Here is a 20983-nt window from a genome sequence, read left to right on the forward strand (position 1 = left end):
AACAAAACACCAAAAGACCAAACCAACCAAACAAAAAACAAAGTGTCTGCTGTGACCTCAAGATTTAAAAAAAAGTCTTTACTATCAGAAGTAAAAGTCTTCTATTTTTTGCACTGTCTGAAAATAACAGGACTGTCAGCTGGGAGCGAGGCACCAAATTTTGTCCAGAAAATGTCTTTAAGCTAGGTTGTATCAACAGATAAATATATTAATAATATTTAATATATTAAAAATCTGCATAACCTTAGCATAATGTTATGGAGTTTGTATTAAAAAACCCATAACCAACTGTTGTTTCCTCTGCCAGAGGTTAAGCAGGCTTTCATCCCTCACCTTGGCTGTTAGTGCAACTGTTTGTGCTAACAGTTGTGCTTTAGTTTGAATGAGCTAGGTTAGCAAGACACAATATTTTAAACATTTAAATTAAGCCAGTTCATTTAAAATGAAAGGAGCTATGCCATAAGCACTGGGGACAAAGAGGAAGGAAGAGCAAGAATGAGGATTCAGAATAAGTAATTTAATCTGTTAAAAAATAGAATTAAGAAACAGGGAAAAGACAACTTGAGATGGCTGACAAAAGTCAACTGTTACCACCCACGATTATACCGTATGATTGACCTCAGTACAGTTTCTGAAGTCAACATTTTTGTTCATAGCTTACTTTAACATACTAATAATCTCTATTCTGTTTCCTTATGTGGCTAAACAGCACAGAAATAAAGAAATAATTCAATGTAATTAAAAAACATTCTAGTTAAAAGCCACTGAATATTGGAGGAATAATTGACGGCAATAACCTTGTCAAATATTCCATCTCTACTCACAAATCAATCTTTACACCCTTCTGTCTACTCCACTTTGCTAAAATGGTGTCTCTCACGTCCAGTTATCACCTCACTAATCCTAGTCTTGTCTTTCCTGAGTCTCATCTCGCTTCCATTTCTTTTCCCCCAGACCTTCTCAGGCACCAGCTGCTTCTTTTCCACAACCTTTAGCTCAGCCAGGATGTTTTCGCTCTCACCTTTATAAACATTCTGTTATTAACCTGAAAATTAATTTCTACTTGCTGCACCTTTTCCTTACCTTAAACCATTTTCATAGAATCATTGAATTATAGAATGGGTAGAGTTGGAAGGGACGTTAAATATCATCTAGTTTCAATGCCCCTGCCATGGGCAGGGACACCTCCCACTAGACCAGGCCTGCTCAAAGCCCCATCCCATTTCCTCTGTCCTTGCAGGCTGGTAATCACAAATCCTCCTCCTCTGGTTGGTTATCCAATTTCATTTTTCAAACACAGTTCCTTATTCCTTCTTTCCTTCCCATCAGCCTACCCTACTCATCCTTTTCCCTCCCTCTTCCTCCCACATTCACCCCTGGTAGGAGTCTTTCCCCCAGCAGCTTCCAATTCCAACTTCTGTTCCCCCCTTTGTCATCCTGCAGCAACTGCAAGCACACTCCTGATTGGAACTGGGCTGAAACGTGGTCCACTTAAAAACCAAGCTTCCAAAATCCATTTGGCCTGGACTTCAATGATTCCTGCTCCCTCCCCTTCAGGAACAACAAAAAAAAGGCATAACCCCAAGAAGTTATGCGTTTACTTTAAACTAGGATTTAGTTTTTAAACAAAACATATACATTTTCACAGCCTGTTATAGGAGTTCTAAAATTTGAAGTCCTTCGCTTATCGAACAAACATGAATAACTAATCAGTCTTATACTGAAAAGTTGCTATGAGAACTTTTAGAATTCTTATTTTTCTGATGTATTAACCTTATTTGTACCATTGGTTGCTTTTTCATACTTTTCCCATAAAATGTTCCAATACTGTAATTTTTATGCAAAAGTGAGGAGTTCTTTTACATTTTAAATTACCTTGTACTCTCTAGAACATATTTGCTTGTTCTTTTCTATGTTGAAACTAGAATGTAACTATAAACAATTTCACAGAGTTCTAAGAACTTTAATAGTTTGTCACTTAAATATAGACATTTATTCTATATCTTCCTGTTCCTAAGATTTCTCCTGAAGTTGTTAAAGCTGTCTTTAAGACAATTAATGAAATTCTTCAATTTTTACCCTTACTACTTTCATTATGATATACCTTATGTCTATGTCTTTTTATATGAGCTAGAAATAGTGTTTTATATTATTGCATATAAGACAGTTCACCTGAAAAAATGATTAAATCATTGTGACTCTCCAAAGGAAAAAAAAAGAAAGCAACAAAACCAATAATCAAAAAACAACATTCATGAGATAAAATGTAAATAAACAGCCAGAAGGAGCAGATCATACTTTTACAGATATACAGAAATCCTAGATGGCTCTAAGACTTCTCCTGCCCCAAAGACTTAAGTACTCTTCATTACAGCAACACTGAACAAGCTGCATAAACAGCATTAGAAATTCCAACCTGTACAGTGCAGTTCCCTTCACTGGCAAGAATATCATCTAAATCCCTCACACAAACTCAGGTCTCCAACAGTCAGAGCTGGTGCACTGGATAAAAGTTGCTTCCCATTCTCCCTCCCCGTACCCCCTGCCCCAGTTCTGATCAAAACTAACCATGCTTGATGAGCTCTGCACTGAGTTCAAGATATTCTAAAATGGTCAGACGTGACCTGAGAAAGCTTATGTAAAAACATTCAAGGGTTGAGAAGTTTTGCACTGTTGCCTTCACTGCTGCAACACAACAGAGCTCAAACCAATCCTAAGCAACTACCTGGACAGACAAGTAGATCTGACCATGAGTTTGTAGACTTTGCTGAAGCACATTGCTAATTTATTGCTCCAAAATGTAAGTATCACTTATTTTCAACACCATGTGAAATTAAGGTACATATGAAGTTTTAAATAAGTAAGTCAATAACAACAACAAAATAATAATAACAAAAAGTGAACCACAGCCTACAACTGAGGCTCTGCTAGGCTTCTGAAAGCAGAATTCAGGCAAAATCCTCGGTCTGGATGTAGTCATCAATACCATTTAAGATATAGATGTATATTTTTCCTGGACAGGTCTATTTCAAGCAGTGACTCGAATTGACCAATGATTTCAGAAAGTACATTATACAACTAAAGTCCATTCTGTGGGAAAAAATTAAATGACACTTTAGAAATATTAAGCAGTATTATTTTTTGTAGAAACCGCACATTTACTGTTGTAAGATCAAAAAGCCTAATGATTAACTCAATGTTGTTAAAAGACAGATAATAATCCCTTCAGTGTGTGACAATATAAAAGTTCAAACTTTTAATCTGCTTTTATACCTTATAACCCATAAGAGATGTGAATACATTTCAAGAACATCTGCACTGGGGATATCTGGAAAAACACAATTGTTTCAGTCATCCCAAAGCAGCAATGGCAAAATATTAATTAAAATAAAACACAGCAGCTCAATATGAGTGATAAGTAGAAAAAAGGCAAACATTACATCCTTTGACTGGACAGAACAGCATGAAACTATTTCAGCAGGTAGTTTTCTCTCTCCAGTTACGTTTTGAATAAAAAAGGGTTCACACATACCACAGTAAGTGCATCTACCTGCCTCAAGCTTGGGTGCAGAAAAGGCTCAGTTTACAATGAGTAACTGGCAAAAGAGAACTGAAGCGTGCATCCTGACTGGTGGTGAAAGCCTTCAGCAGACATGGTAGCAGATGATAAATCTGACACAGTTTTTTGCAGAGATGCAACTTCAGTACAGTTGCAACAAGTAGAAAAAAGTTCCAAGGCTGTACTGCATGAACCTCCACAGCTGGAATAAGGTTGAATGCTGACAGGAAGGATTTACTGCCAAGCGGTTTGTACAAAACTCACGTTTTTCCCCAACATGCTAAAAATTATGCTATGCATATGCTTTAAAAATAAACAAATGAACAATCCCTTTCCCCCCCCCAACAGATAGTTATCAGCTTGTTATAAAACTGTCTTGGGTAAACTTAGTCCGTATTTCAGAAGTTTATGTACTAATTAAAATAATTACTTGCAGCAGCTAAGTACAGTTTTCTTTAATCAGTTTGTCCAAGCATTCATTTCAAATCTATCCTACCTTGCAAAAAACAAGCTTCATTTACTTCTACCTGAAGACCCAGTGATGTATTAGTAGGAACTAGGCAGAATGGTGGCCACTGCTATTACCTGCATTTTCTCTCCACATTCAGTTGAGAAGTAGCCGAACAGGTCTGGAACTGCCACCTTAACTAGCCCCTACTAATGGAGATCCCATTCCTGATTCTCAATGCAAACATGCTACAAATTGAATAAAAGTCCCCTTTCCTCATTTTTAGGCTAAAGTGCAACTGAAAGAACTAAAGCAACCCTCTGCATGCCTCGAGATTCAAATCTTGCATCTTTTCTCCTCTCTGGCTGCAGACCTGGAGCGCAGAATAAACAAGTTCTCCTCCATACCTGCTGTATTTTCCCTCTGAATACAAAGAAGCTGATCCCCCCATTTGTTATGGAAATCTTAGTCAACACCAACTGCTATAGCCAAAACCAGATCCTACTATGGCCAAAACTAGAATATATAATCCATGCTCTAAGATACCTAGATATCATTTTACATAGTTCACAGACGTCACAATTCAACGGTATGTCTAGGGTAGCAGCATTGTGTTTTAATGGTTGAGGCAAACTTTCAAAATTTATTATCTATTTCCAATTGATTGCTCATTTCCTATCTTAAGGAAAAAGGACTCCCTTCATAAGGCTAGAAAACTCCATCTTTACAGTCTTGTCCTTTGTGCAAGAATCTGCCCCAAAGAAAGCTTTAAAACCATTACTTTATTATTGAGATCCCAGTCTGAATGTGGCTTCAAATACAAGCTGGATTAAAATTCTGCCAAACTAAAAGAAGTTTTCTATAAAATATTTATCTTTCTATTCAAAACTGCTAATGATCAATCTCCTGGTCCTTTTAGCTTCTCCTCTTCCTGGGCTTTTTTGGAACATTCAAGGAAGGTGCTGGCCTGATTCTCAACAATATAATTTCTACACATGGGATACTCAAGGGATAAATACATCTTTTTACTATATGACACTCCTCCGTGACAAAGTAGATTCCAAGTATCACACATTCCAAGTATCACACATTCCAAGCATCACAAACGTAGGATCACTGAAAGGGAGACAAAATTAAAAGCACCTTCCCTCACTAACATTTTCTAGCATGTGACAAGCACACATAATCCACTGAGAAGCAGAAAACACTTGCCTGAGAGGTTAAAAAAAACCCTATATCATCTGTGCTTTCCTTATAAAAACAAAGACATGTAATCTTCTTTCTGATAAACTGGTTTCCTAGCTTAGCTGTTTTCATGAAGACACATGGCTATTCACACAGCAATTTGCTTTTTGGTGCTTCCTGTTTCCTATCCAGGTAAAGACGAAGGTTTTAAGCTCTGTAGTTGAAAAACTGGCCAAAATCCCTGAAAAGAATGACTCAGTGGGAAGCTTATGAAAGGGGTGGGGGGAGAAACAGAGATTCTTTTTAATCCTGAATTTATTTTTTTTTTTCAGTCTGATTTAGGCCCCAAAACAGTAAGAACATGAACAAAAATGACAAGGAGGGGGGGAAACACATCTGAAGGAAGACTGCTTGACAGATTTTTTTAGAACTTCATTATATACATTTTACTATGAAATGTAAAATCTTTTTTGTTTTTTTTGACAAAAATCACTTTGAAAGTGAACAGTTGCACAGAAACTCTTTTCTAGACAAGATGAAGATGAATTTGATCTGCAATATTAACATTGTGAACATTTTCCACTACTCGCCGTCAACTTCTTTAAGGAAATAATTCCCATTTTACAGAATTACCTATGTAAATCTGTAAGATTATCATATGCTACATAAATATTACAAACTGTTTATGTAGACCAACATGGACTATAATTTAAATAAACTGTTTTTATGACAACTGTCTGACTACAGTTAGAATATTCTACTACTAGACAGCTTTTTTTTCTGTCTAGTAAGTCTGTCTATAAGAACGTAAATTGAGAAATTGAAAGAATATATCATGATGAAATCATGATAATGAAAAAGATGAAAGAGCATATGCTAATTAAAATTGATTAGCAAGTCACCTCCAACATAATACTGAGAAGATGAACATGATTTTTTCAGTTCACTCTGGATGGCACCAAACATACACAAATACACTGACAGTTGTGGATACTGGATCATTTTGAACCGTAACAGCATATTTATATTGTTGATTACTAGCTTGCTAATACTGAGCAATAGCCCTTCCCAACCCACTTGTTAGAAAAGAGGAGGTAACACATTAAACATGCTTTACTGAGAAACAGAACTAAGGAGGATATTTCAGAAAACATCTGAAACACCTGGAAAAAAAAATCCACCAAAAAATAAAGGATACTTTAACATTAGATCAATACTGTCCACTTTCTCATTCCTACTGTACGCATTAAGTATGCCAGGATCAAAAATTTGCTCCTGAGCAAGATACTGACCATAACAACTCAGCTCATGTCCATTAGAGCAGAAAAGAATACCGGGGTTTTGCATGTTTCACAGGGTCTTAACTCCAAACAAGAAAAACACTTAATTAGTACTTGGTCAAATGTAAATTTGGACTTAGCACACCCCTGTGGGTTTGAGCCATCCCAAAGAATGCTGATCAAAAGATCTTCGCATGACATTAAACAAGAGCATACTTTCTGAGGGTTTATAAACAATAAATTACCAAATAGCATTTAAGCTGATAGGCTGGAAGAGCATATTTATGTTTACTAGAAGTGAAGGAGAATGGGGGAAAGAAAATGAAGATTTTTGCCACCAGCCCATTTACATGTGGACAAATTTAAAAAAAAAAGAAAAACCAACAACAAAAATACAAACAAAAAGAAAACAAAAAGCACCCCAACCAGACAAAAAAAAAATACAACGTTGATATAATATCTCAATTACTAACACGGCAGGATCACACTCCTTCAAACAAGCTTATTGCCATTAATGTTTTCCACAGAACACATACAGTCCTGCAGAAGACATATTACAGTTTCAGACTTGGGAGATACAACTTTCTCCTTTCCCTTGGAGGCTTATATTTCTGGAAGTAACAGGACCTTGAACGTTTGCAGTAGGCATGCAAGTTTCCATTTCCTGAGATTTCAAGAGTTATCCTGTAAAACAGCAGCAGCTTAACAAAAGTAGCAGGAAGAAAAAAAGAAGCAATTTTAATCATTCTTTGAGGACCACCCCTCAGCCCCCCAAAGCTACAGAAATTAGACAAAGTAGAAAAATGTGAAAAATACAAAAAACATTTACTGCTAATAACAGTATAAAAGAAAGACTGGAGTAGGTTCATACTTATTAGGTATAAAACATGATCGTGTGCTGAAAAACCCTTCTTCTCCCCCAAACTGATTAGGCAGGGAAGCATGGTTGCTCAAAGAACACGGCAAAGATCTTACTCCTCCCTGGTGAGAAAAGATTAGGTAAACTCCCTTCTTCCACACATGCTCACAGGGACACAATTAGAGTGCAGAAGATTACATCTCTTCCTCGAATTCTAGACAGAAGCAATGAAGCCACAAAACTTTATTTCTCCCATGCTGCAGAGGCAAAGTCAACCTGAGAAAAGAAAAGCTCTTTCCCCTACAGCTTTTACAAATACTACAGGGGAAGGAAAAAAAAAAAACAACCAAAAAACAGCGCATCACATATTAAGTACCTGAACTGTCATCAGTAATTTCAGGAGACAGTAACAGAACAGATTACTGTGTACCACTCCCTCTAAGGAAAACCATCCAGGTCGCAACACTACAGTCCGCAGCTGGCTGCAGATTCTAAGATAAAACCATAATGACACTTTTTCAAAGGTTTTTGTAACTATGAGGACTAGAGAAACTTTGTGTTAGTTTCTGTTTCAGAAACTGAAATTGTGGTTCGATTCTGCAGCAAGCCAGTTTCCACGGGAGCAAAATTCTGGTTGACAGACATCCTGCAGTCTGCTGTGAGGCCAGTGAGTCTGAAGAAAACTAAACAAGGTCTCAGTGTAGGTCAGCACATACACACTGAAACAATGTATAAAAGTATTAATATGAAAAAGAAATGTAAGGCAAAGTGGGGAAAAAGCCAGAAAGAAGCTTTGGCAGAGCTACCAAGGAGTTTTCTATTACAAAAGAAATGCTGAAAGAATGAAAACTGGCAGAGAAACCCTTAAAAAAACATTAAGGTATATAGACACTCAAATTATAAGTAAAATGTTGGTAGTGAAGAGACTAGCAAAAAATAAAACTGTTCTATATTCATTAACCAACCAACAGAGAAGGCAGAGTCAGATCCAATATAATCTTTTCTTCAAAATATCCTGAAAGCACTCAAAGGTGTAGGAAGGAGGAAGATGAACAGAACAAAAGATACAAATATGCATAGAAGTAGTATAAGATAGTATATTCATCTCTAAAACCAAACTATAATCTTTCTGAAATATGTCTTAAAATTACAGAAAATAAACTAAGATTAGAAACTTAAATTATTGTATCATAGTAAGAACAGTAACAGGAGTGTGACTTGCAAGTTTTTAACAGTCAAAATGAGAGCAAAAAGTGCTACAAGTTTGCCTATTAACTACAGCTGTATCTGAAGATGAGGCAAGAAAGAATACAAGATACTTCTCTTTAGAGAAGTTTTCAGATGTTTTCTAAAGGAAATAAACAGAGGACATAGCTATCTTCTTCACGGATAGAGCCTTTACAAAACAAATTCTTCGAACAGCAGTCAGTCATGGAATCCAGCCCAAATTTGTCTCTTTAAGAGTATGGATGAAAATGCAGGACCAAATAGCAGCTCAAGATAAATTTCAACAAGAAACTAGAGATGGCAGCAAAGTCTCAAACTATCAGTTGAGAGTAAGAGAAAAAGTTAAATGAAGAGGAAAGTTCTGAATAATTCTTACAGTTTTTTCAAATAGTAAATATTTCAAGTTTTTTTTTCTTTTTATTTTTCCTTTTTCAAACAGTGACAAAAGAATTGGAAACCCATTAGAAAGAACAAGTATACACCACAGTAAGGCTTTGTTTTTAAATGCAATGACTTCACAGATCAATTTTTAGCACATATCAGAAGAAGCATTTTAAAATTGCTTTCAACAAAATATACATTTAAATCTACCATTTATCAATATTCTCAGAAGTCACCACTGATTTCTGAACGTTTCAGCTATGTATCTGAAAGCACATTTCAGGAAGTTATTATTCTCATGCTTTTCCTCAGCTTTGCAACTGTAACAAATACGGAAAAGTTGCGCACAGGCTCAGTTTCAGGAAGAGAATTTCCAACTCTTAGTTTTCTGCAACACTTTTAACTTTTTAAAAAAATACATCAGCAATATAGGAAACTAAGCTCTATTCTGAAAAAGAAAAAAAAAAAAAACAACTAACAAATATTCAGTGAAAGAATTACAGGGACACTAAATTGCATCCCTGAGAATACTTCAAAATTCTACATTTCTGAGTTTGCTGTTTAACTCTAAAACAGAATGATCCTTGCACATTGAAAAGCACTGTCTCAATGGCAAGGCGTAGCTCACTATCTCACACCTAAGGAGAATACCCAAACCAAACCTGGCTACTAAATGGGACATGTTCTTAGACGCAACCTGCTGGTCCATGCCCATGCTACTCACTCATCAGTGCTCGGAACACTCACTCTGAAACTGGGAGGCACATATTCAAGTCCTTCCCTAACACACAGCGCCTGAAAACGCACTCACCAGGCTAGAAGATATGGGAAACAAAGGCATTTTCAACACTCCCAGCTGATGTTTTATGGAATCATTTAATATTCGTCAGATCACTAAAAAAGGAAAAGAAGCATCCATGATGATTGTACTCAAAAAGCAAAAAAGAAGAAATCAGACTGCCAGTCCCTGTTCCGAAAGAACTGTAAGCATTTCACACACACAACACAAGCAAACCAACTCTTCAGCCGGCAATCTATTTGAAAACATCCCTAACCAGCAGAGCAAACAGACAATTCTGACTTTTGAAAACAACTAAGAAAGTAAGAATCTGAGAAAGAAGATGTATCTGCAAGAGCTGAGAAAGTATCCTGTCTCAATGGCAGCTACAAAGTATTGAATACTTTCCAATTGGAAGTGTCTGCAGCTGATAAAAAAAATTGACACACTTGAGATCTGAGATTAGAGAAAGAGCTCCTGATATTTTAAGCACCCTGTTTATGCTTTTAAAGATAATTGAACCTTAAGGGCTGAGAGTCTGTGAAACCCAGCCAACAGGTAACCATTTTTTCCACAGAGGAAAAAGCAAAAAAAAAACAAAAACAAAAAACAAACAAACACACAAAAAAACCCAAACAAAAAACCCCCTTAATCTAATACCTGTAACTGAGGAAGACAGTTCTGTCTGACCCTCAGTTTTGAAAGCCCTTTTTGTTGCTTTCATCTCTGTAGTGCTGAAGCTCTGGAATTAATGCTTGCAGGAGCACACTAAGAGAGATTATCTCTAGTTTGGGGGCTGTAGAAAAGAAAATAGTGTTTTCTGTAAACAGAAGTTGGCACTTTTCATTCTAAACTTAATCTAGATATATTAACACAAAACTTTTCCCCAAAAAAAAAAAAAACCACAAACAACCAAAAAACCTCAAACCCCAATATTTTAATTCAACAAGCTCTTGATCAATGCAATACATTTTAAATTTAGGTTTAGAGCAAAACAAAGTCTGAAATAAAGTAACTCGGGAAAACTTCGGGTTTGAATTTCTTGAATTTTCCTAAACATGCTATCTGTGCATTTGCACATAATCACATCAGAACCAGAAGGAACACTTAGATTTGGTTTCTATAAAAATTAGAAGCACTAACAAACATTAAGCATGCCTGAGGTTCAGAGTACATCCAATCGCTAATATTGAAGTCCTGAAGGACCCAACAAAATACATGCACACTTCAAGAACATCTAAACTGTCGTAAGCTAATATGTTTCAGAGTTAATTCAAATATTGAAAAAATAAAAATCCCAGACTTACAGTTGCCTTCCTAACCTTAATTTGACTTTACTGTGTATACAGTTTAAATGCTGAATGAGGTGAGGTCCTGACATAAAGTTAGTGCTTGGTTTTAATTATGGTGAATGTCCATGTGTATAAAAAGGAGGAAGAAGCAAATTAAGAACATAAAAGCAACTGGTTTGGGTTTGTTTTGGTTTTTTTTTTTTTGTTTTTTTTTGTGTGTGTGTGTGTTAATAACTGTTAATTTGCAAGTTAGCTTGTTGGTTTTTTTCTTAAAAAAAAAAAATCCCTTTCCCTTTTTTCCTCCCCTTGCCTTACCATTTTCTGGTTTATTGCAGGAAAGAGTTTGGAAGGTATCGTCATGCTTATTAAGCAAAAGAGACAAACATGCTTTAAAAAACATCAACAAAGCATTTTAAGATATGGCTTAACTTAATAGTTCATTGTTGTCAAAGGTGGGGAGAGGGGAGGGGTCATGCACACCTTATCTCTCTCCATCCCTAAGTCTTCTAACTTCAGCTAGCCCTGACTGCATTGCAGGTCAAGCCAGTGAAAACAGTAGAATAACCCATCCAACAAGTGAATACTCTTGTAGTGCACCTGGTTTATATATATCAGATGAATGCTAAAGCTGGCACAGAGGAAGGGTGGATCACGCAGGGCATGGAAGCACATAAAGAGAGCAAGACCTCCCCCTTTCATCAGCAGCAAACTTAATTCAGTTCACATCACAAAATTGCACTCATATACTCCCCCAGTGCCTCACACGGGGGCAAAAAGAGGAGAAAAGCTACTACTACCACGTTAACAGAATCTACAGACCAGCTACAACTTGATATAGCTCTCCTTCAGGAATCACGATGTACTTAAAGATGCTGCAGGATTACGGAGATGCAGAATTTCATTTCAGTTCCTGCCCTGGTTAGCTGCTCTGTACAGCTAGACCAGCACTGACCCAAATGTTTTCTCTAAACACATCTGAATCCAACCCATCTGGTCCTGCTGGATTCAAGTTCAACCCTGGCAAACCTAAAGAGCTCCACAAAAGTCTGCTCTGTTCTAGGAAAAGCTACTAGGTCAGATCAGTATTGATGCAGGAAAGATCCTACCACTGAAATATATCATTCCCTAATTTTTTTGTAATCTTCACAGGCTACCCTCACCCCCACCTTCTATATCATCTTTTCCTAACTAGTAAGACGGGTTGGGGGGTGGTTTGGAGAAGGGAGATAAGATTACCTCACTTGCTTCTTCACTGCCCTTTCATTAACAGGTGTATAGATCCCTCTGATTGAGCGTAAATTAGTGCCTTCCCACATTTCCCCTCTGTTCAGTATTGGGAACAACATCAGGAGCCAAAAATAAGGAAAAAAGTGGGCAGCTGACAACTCCATTTGCAGCAACAGCTGCACGATTTCCCTGGAGGAGCGCGGAAGTAACATAACAGGAGACCCTACTGGCTGGCTTCTCTAAGCTAGAACACCAGGAGTGCAGACAAAGGTTTTACTCATAGACCCTCTCCCCAAAACAAAATTGGGAGAATAAAGAAGACAGAGGAACATCTCTGAAGATCTTGTGAGGACAAGTTAAACTTCCCTTTAAAAGAAATACTAAAAACATTTTTTCCTTTCATTTGTGGTTTTTTATTGTGTTTTGTTGGTTGGTTGGGTTTGGTTAGGTTTATTTTGTGGGGTTTTTTCCTCCTCTAGAAAGAGCAATACATTATGCCATCAGAAAGGTAGAAGAGTTGAGAAGTTTCGGGGTGACAAAAAAAGATTAACCTTTTTTTTTTTATTTTAAAGACAACAGCTGTCATCCTGTGAAAGTTCATAATGAATCCCCAAGGCACAAAAGAAAAATTGATATTTTATGTACCTACGTAAGAAGACATCTGGAGACAGATGTCACAGAGTCCTGAATATCTGAAAGGCCACTGTACCTGATAAGCCTTAGCTTCACTACAACTAAGACTTTTTTCCTTATCCCTCAAAATTTCCAAGTGTGAATTACCTTCCAAACCCTGGTAAAAGTGAGTTTAAATGAAGTCACGAGTTAAGAATCACATGTTCCTAGAAAAGGCACCCTTTAAGATTGCAAGGGTTTCTCAATCTCAACTACAGCAGAAATGACACTTTGATGAGACAAAACTAGTTTTTCCACCTAGCTGAAAGCACTTCCTAAACAACTGAACTGAAACAGAACAAATTTTATACCACTTTAAATACCCATATAGGACTTATACCCCTGCTTTTACTTCTAAAAATTTTGTTCAGAGGCAAGCTCTTACAGCTTGCTTAATTCATGCATCCTACGAAGTTTACTTAATATTAAATGCTAGGAATAACTGCTTATATTCACACTATCCAGAAAAGAAAATGGGGATGTTAGTCAAAAATGAAATCGGAGTACTTGCAAGCAGTTACACATGCCATTGGCTACCCAAAGAAACAGATGAAGGAGCCAAATGAAAAATCTATTTAACCAAATGCTATTTAGAAAGCTCTGGTGGAATGAAAATATACAGAACTTAAGGGACAGACAGTGAACTTTGTAAGCATGTAAGAACTATGTATCAATTATAAATACTATCACACGGTGAAGACATGTCTTAACTACTGATTTCTGAAAAAGCTTAGTCAATATAGAAATTGGCAAAATACTGACAATACAAGAATTCTGTCAAATCCTAACCCTGGAGGGAAACTACAGCCCCACTGTACCTTGAATATTGCAATAAAAGACAGAAAGTATGTAGTAAACTTCTGGCAACGCCTTCTTACCCTATTCCAGCAAAAAGGTATGAAAGCAAAAGAGCAAGGCACTTGTTAACCAACAGAAGGTCAATTCTGGCATTTAAGAATACATTAGGAAATAGTCCGTGGTTCTTTTAGTCCTAAATTTACCCTGTAACAGTTTTCTAGCTGTTTCTCTGAAAAGACACCTTTCTTTCTCATACAAACTGAAGTGAAAAATTAAACCCATATTATAACGCAGAGGTCTTTTGTGGTAAAGCTCCAAAAATTATTCCAAACCTTATGCAGCTGTTTTCATTTCAGAAAAAAGATATTGGTAAGAACGAGGCTTAAACACTAGTAACAGTATTGTAACTGAAACACCAAACCCTGCTGCGCACTTGTTTCCAACAAAGGAGGTGTTCCTTTTACCAACATCTCCAAAGAAACAATGTAACTCACTCTGAATACAGCACAAGTTTATTAAAAGAAGCTACTAATTCAACACTCTAAAATACAGTTCAGTTTACAACAACGTTGAAGTGAAGGCTCTCTCTTCCCATGCATTGGATGCCTTACCTAGGTATCCTCTTATATGCTTATATGATGTACGCAAAGAAAAAGAAAAGGGCTTCTTGGGGTTCTTCCAGTGGGCATATTAGCTGATTAGTAAGCTACCTTAAGAGACCAGTCTAACTTTTTAAATGACTAGGGATGATAATTCTGGCCATGCGTGAAATATATCCTGAATATACATTTTCACACTGTATATTAAAAAAAGTACTCACTCCTGGAAAAAAGAGAACTCGTAAGAGTGTTTTGAGTGTTTGCGGGTTTTATTGTTTGTTTGGGGTTTTTTTATTAACTCCATAATTTCACATAAAATACCTATGACGTAGGTATTTTAACAATGACCACTTTCAATTCTGAAGACACCATTCTTTAGATGGCACAGTTAATATAACTACAGGTTTCTGAAAAGTGATCTTTGGAAACATCATATTAGAGTTAATACTGCTCGATTACCTTTCATTGTCATGACATCTGTATCAGACTAAGTAGGTGAGTGGCTGTTGACATAAAATGCGGGTCTTTTCTTTCCCTAATATTTCTTTATCCTGAAGTATTTTATCTCAAGCATTGTGTTTTAATTGAAATGATTATCAGGGATCACTAGGGTCCTAAAACCTAGCCCCCATTCTTGAGGGCAACAAAGTTTCATACTGTTTTAATAAAAAGATCAAACTCTTAACTTAGCAAATCTTCAAGACAAGGTAGATTTTTTGTCCCACAACTTCTCACAGACAGCTCAAACCAGGTCATTATCTCAGTATTAAATTGGTCTAAAAATCTTCTCATTTTCAGCCTCAAATAACTCAGGACTAGTCTGCACACATTTGTTCATCTGCTCTTACCTTCAAGGGCTTCCTTCTCTTGGGTGTTTAAGCACAAAAACATATTTGCAAAGCCCTTGCATGATCTTTCTCAGTTTGCATTTTTCCTAGATCAAGTTCCTTCAAATTCCCCTCTTAGGCAAGCCTCTATTTCCCAATCATTACAGCAGTCTTGTTCACACTATAAGGATGTACGCAAGAATGCAGCTGCTTAACAGAACAATTCTAGAAAAAGCCACACAAATGGAAAGGAGAGTACCGATTAAAATGTCATACTCTGCAACTAGGTGTATTAATTCTACTCTATGTTCAGCTACAGTTGAACCTCTTAAGTAGAAAGACTCTCTTAAGTAGAAACAGGTCCCTATTACCGTTAAAATACATAGCAGAATAACTTAGCTAAGGAGATATTCTAGCAACTATACACTTCAAATAATCTACTGTTAATTTCCTGAAGCAATGCACATTATGACCTCAGGTTTAAATCAAATATTCTTTATAATCTGTTCATTTTAAACACTGTAACACAGAAAACAGCTAAGAACACTTTATTAATACACTAGTATTTCAAACAGTACTAAGAAACTCAAAAACTAAACCAGACAAATCACTTTCTGTAGCCCAGAGAAGTTCCCTTCCCTCTCCCCTCCTTTCCAAACAGAGTATATAATACAGTCCTTTAACATTTTCATTTGGTTTGTACAAATTACACACATCAGTTATTTGCATTGGTTTTACAGGAGATGCAAAATTTCAATAGTGTACTGGAGAAAAACTGTATTTGAGAACCAACAGTATTCTCACTCCTGTGCAGAGAAAATGGAGGCAACAATGAAAAACAACATCACTGAAACCATCAAAATACTTCTAGATAGTTTAGTTACCACAACACTTAAAATTAAGGAATCCATGAGCTCTCTCCTTCCTTTCCTAAACACTCCCAGACTGGGGCATAAATCTAAAGCACCTCCATCTCAAGGTAATAGCCGGATGTTACTGCCACTACCATCCTCTTGTCTGACTTCAGTGAGATACAAGCCTTCATACTTTCATGCAAAAAAAACCCCGGTCCAACTTCCCGCCCCAAGACCTTGCATCCTCCCCTCACAACTCCTTCAGTGTTGCAGCAGTGCTGGTAGGCTGCAGGAAAGGGGAACTCTAGGCACTTTAACTCCTCTTTACTAGACGGAAGAGCCCAAGCAGAGAGAATCTTCCCATCACAGGGGAAGGATGGATGAAAACAAACTAAAATACTCAGTTTTGCAGTGCAGAAAAGGACTAGACTGAACCCAGTCATATTGCAGAGAACATTCTGAAAGCTACGGTAGTATTAGCACCAATCACCACGTACTTTGGTACGAAAAATACCAATGACTGTACTACTACTATGCACAATGATTGTACATATATATGGTCCACAAATGGAAGACAAAATTACAAAAATTTACCGTTTAAGTGACTATTAATATGAAGACTAATGATTTCAATTGTGACCAATGCCCTTTTTAACACAAATAAACTTTTATCAACTTTATCACATAGTATTCACAACTTTAAAATTTGGAGAAATTTTTAAGCAACCTGCAATCCTACTGTTAAGGAGGTCAGACAATCTTTATGGTACTCCTCTAATGCTAACATAAACCAACATGGATCTTAAGAGGTACAGAAACTCAAAACCAGATAATGTAAAATAAAGTCCTTGCAGAACAAGGACTCTATCTATCATAAAAGCCATGCTTCAGTCTTCAATACCAACTAAAACCAGGCATTCTTTCTTTGGCATAAAGAAAACTATTGCTATGTGTATGTGGAGCTCCTATGACAAACTCAGAACAGTTTTCAACTCAGATGAATACCCAAGATGTTTCAACTCTACACCTACTACGTTTTCTAAACTACTCAATGCATTCCAAATGAAAATTTTAATAAAAAATAAGGAAGTACACTTAGCGCTATTATCTGTGAACTGTCATTCAAATGGCTTAAATATTTTAACTTGTGTACTTCTCAACGCATACACAAGGAGAATCTCTTCAAAGTTACCTGGAAGCAAGTTTGGAAAAAAATGGCACACCTGTGTTTTTCATAACTGCCAGTTATCCCGAGATACATTAAGACATTTTTGAAGGCTAACATAGAAATCCCCAATTTACTTCTTGCTTGAAGTGTGTTTGTGTCAGCCAAGTTTAAAGACAAGACAATAACCTAGAACACAACACATCTGGTAAAGTAAACTATGTGACTAACGTTAGTGTCATAAACGCCACTTTAAAAAGTTCAACAAGACATTGGGATTGTTACTATTCCAATTTTTATCTCTCTATACATTTCAGCAATGGAAAGGTATACTGGAAATATAGGCAAATGAAGATTTTCCTTAAATTTTTTTCTAAGGGAAACATGAACTAAAATCTCTATCCCTCCTGGCCTTTCTTTTCTCCAGCACCCATTAAAAATGAAAAATGCATGCTTGCAGAATTTAAACACATTAAATGTCACATAATAAACAGTTTATCACTGTCATTCCAGTCAATTCATTCATATACTATTGCATTGTAATTGTTCCACACTCCAGCACACCAAAAGCTATTATCACTGCGTTTACACAAAATAAGTCTTATCAGTTTATTGTACTTAAAAGTGTTTAAAGTGTATCCTGAGGATCAGAATATGCCTCAACAAACTGGACCGCATACTGTCAGCTAAGAGATTCTCTCCTTATTTCTCTAGTAAATTGTACAGGAACTTTGGGACTTCTCTTAGACTAATTATTCAGAGATTTTACAGGCAAAGATTTCTTTCCCACACCCTTTGTGAAAATATCTTTTACTACCTTAAATGTCAGTGGTAACTACCTATTTAGGAAAGATAAATTACACATTTTAATATTTCATGTGTCTGAAACACAAATCAGGGCCAGATGTGCTATTTGCAAGAACTAAATTACTGTATCAATCAATAATAAATCACGGGACCATGCAGACATTTAGTGGATGTTTCACTGAAAGATGTTCGGCAAGATGCATATGTAGCAATTCAAAGCAGATTTATAGCAGCTTTCCTCAAGTTGCTTAAAGACAGGCAAGGTGGTACCCAGAATCCGCAAGCCAAATAAAGATGCTGCATCCCTGGTTCCCTGGAAGTCACCTGCGTGGTATGCAAAGAAACAGGAATACTACTTAAGAAACTGTCCATGAAATTGTGTATTTATTTTAAATGGGTTTTTTTTAGAGGACTGACGTGACATCTGTGCGGAAAAGCCTGAGCAATCACAACAAGCTATCAACCCTTCACACCATCACTGCTGCTATTTTCAGTGATCCACCCTGTTTTTGCTACAGTGCTCTTGGCATCATTATGCTACTGTGATTCAATATTTATCTGTTAGATCCAGTTACATCACAATACTATCTATACTATCTAAATCTCATGTGGAACTTCTGTAGCTAATACCTAATCCACAGTTTCTGAGCCCTCCTTCAAAATTCTCCAGTCACAAAACAAGAAGTCATTTGAGATGTGCAAACATCTGGACCCCTGTGAATCATCCATTCTCTAAAAGGGTGTGCAGTCATGTCAAACATAATCACTGCACCTTCTTTCTAACGGTAATCTGGTATGAATAAAATAGCGTGTGAACTGCAGTGGTTAGCATAAAACCACTTGTGAAAGTAGCATGCCGAAAATTGTCTTCAAAACATGTTTAATAATGGAGTTTTGTTTCTCAGCTACAGAAGCTCCCCACCAACAACCAGCCTTAAGCTAAAGCAGTCACTTACCATTTATGACAGCAAACAAAGCCCCTTGAGCTTAGTATTTTTAAAAGTTGTTTGTGTTCATAGAAAGGTATGTGTGTCATTTCACCTTGTGAAATGACAGAACTGAGTGCGGAAACTTCTGCTGGCAACAGAGTCACCTGCTAAATCCAAGACTAGCATTTTAGTATTATCCTAAGGAAAGATTAATTCTAGAATATTTTTAGCCCTAGCTTTGAAAGTAGACAGCACTAGATATAAACTGAAAGGCATACTGGTGGAGAGCAGACAAGAGAATACATGCAGAAAAAATTCTTTGTTTATAATCAAAAGACGGTGAACAATTATTCTTATAAAATTAATTGTCAGGAAGAAAAAACTGCAAACACACTGAACAGCGTGACTACTAAGACTTCCACAGCAATTTCAGAATCAGAAACATACAGAAAATTTAGTAAGTCACAATATTGCTACATCTTTCATGTCCATTTTGCAACACAGACACAACTACAGAAAATATGTGAAAGATGACAAACAAATAATAAAAAAAATTATTTCAAAACCAGGCAGTCACAAAAATATGGAGGCAGGGGGGGAACGGAGCTCAGCTTTAATTCTTTATCACCATCTGATTTGGTGGATTCTATGCATTTTCTTGGTGCGATTACACAGAGGCTTGAACTGTCATTTTCATCCACCCTACAACAGTGGCAACCCGAAGCAGCCAGCTGGGGAACGCTAGCAACTACCTCAACTCCTAGCTTCGACACAAGACTCGAACATGGGTTTAATAGCAGTTGCATAAGACGACTCCAAAGGCCAAGCACTCCTACCGCCTTACAAATCCCTATTTCCAGACGAATGAGAGTGGAGGGAAAGATCTGGACAAAAACCGAGCACTAACCCCAGCGTCACTAGGACTGCCACTAACAAGCCGGTTATTATGCAGCAAAGAAGAGGAAAAACCCAACACCTGGCGCACAAATATGCAGACGCCCAGTGAATAGGTGGATCTACAGGGAGATATCTTCGCTTCCCCAATAGGCAATCCTTGATGGGTGTGCCAGGAATGGGATATCGGGGGGGAGGAGAAGAAAAGGGGTGGGAAGTGGTTGCCGCTTGCTGCAGCCAGCCTGAGTGATGGTTAGGTGGTTAATCATGGTGGCTCTGAGGAAACATGGGGTCACTTCTCCCCCTTCCGCCTGCCGTGCGATAGGGAAGGTGGCGGGCAGCGCGGCGGGGGCACTCGCCCTGTCACCGCCACCAGCCAAAAGCCGGGGGGGTGGGTGGTGGTGAAGGGGACGCGGATCCCGCACCGCTCGCACGGACCCGCTGGCGGCGGCGGCGGCGACTCAGGTGGGTGCCGAGCAGAGCATCCCTCTCCCCCCGCGCGGCCGGCGGGAGGGGCCGGGCAGGGGGCACCGCCGCCGCCGCCCCCCCCCCCCACGCTCTTCCCCCCCCCCCGCCATCCGCACACGCCCGCCCTGCCCGGCCCTGCCCGCCTCCCCCGCGGGACTCACTTGCCGATCACCTCGCAGAGCTCGTACACGTCCTCGAACAGCACGTCGTCGTCGGCCATGGTCCGGGCGGGGGGGATCAGCCCGAGAGGCGGCGGCGGCGGCCCCGGGGAGGGGGGGCGAGGGAGCGGGGGGGAAGGGGGGGGGGCCGCGGGCACGCTCCCCGCCGCGCGGCGCGCTCCCCCGCCGCTCAGCGCCAACCGCCACCACCGCGGTGAATCCCGACCGCTACGGCAGCTCCCGCCGCCGCCACCTTCCGGGGGCGCCGCCGCCGCCCGCCCGGGGGCTCCCGCGGCCGCGCCGGGACTCCCCGCTCCTCCTCCTCCCGCGGGCCGCCGCCGCTCCCCGCGCGTGTCACACACTCCGCGACCCCACCTTCCTCCGCCCCCCCCCACCCCCCTCCCTCCCTCCCGCCCCCTCTCTCAGCCGGCTACTCCCCAGCGGCGGCGGGCAGCTAGCGGGGCGGCGCAGGCTCCATGGAGGGGATCGGCGGGGAGAGGGGCCGGCGGCAGCGCCGTCTCGCTCCCTCGCCGGGCGGCCGCGCGCTCCCGGCCGGAGAAAGGCGGGGGGGGTAGA

The 20983-nt window shown here is 38.8% G+C and overlaps 1 protein-coding gene across 4 annotated transcripts in view; it reads right to left on the reverse strand.

Moving 5' to 3' along the window:
* The window catches only part of CASK (calcium/calmodulin dependent serine protein kinase), a 225486-nt gene extending 204953 nt beyond the window's left edge, over positions 1-20533 (reverse strand). For all 4 annotated transcript variants that reach the window (XM_054189174.1, XM_054189173.1, XM_054189172.1 and 1 more), the window contains exon 1: positions 20411-20533. In XM_054189174.1, the coding sequence (XP_054045149.1) occupies positions 20411-20469 (59 nt within the window). In that variant the 5' untranslated portion in view covers positions 20470-20533. The remainder of the gene's footprint in view (positions 1-20410) is intronic.
* Positions 20534-20983: the final 450 nt, after the last annotated feature.

This window comes from Rissa tridactyla, chromosome 1, assembly GCF_028500815.1.
Source record: "Rissa tridactyla isolate bRisTri1 chromosome 1, bRisTri1.patW.cur.20221130, whole genome shotgun sequence".
Taxonomy (NCBI): Eukaryota; Metazoa; Chordata; class Aves; order Charadriiformes; family Laridae; genus Rissa; species Rissa tridactyla.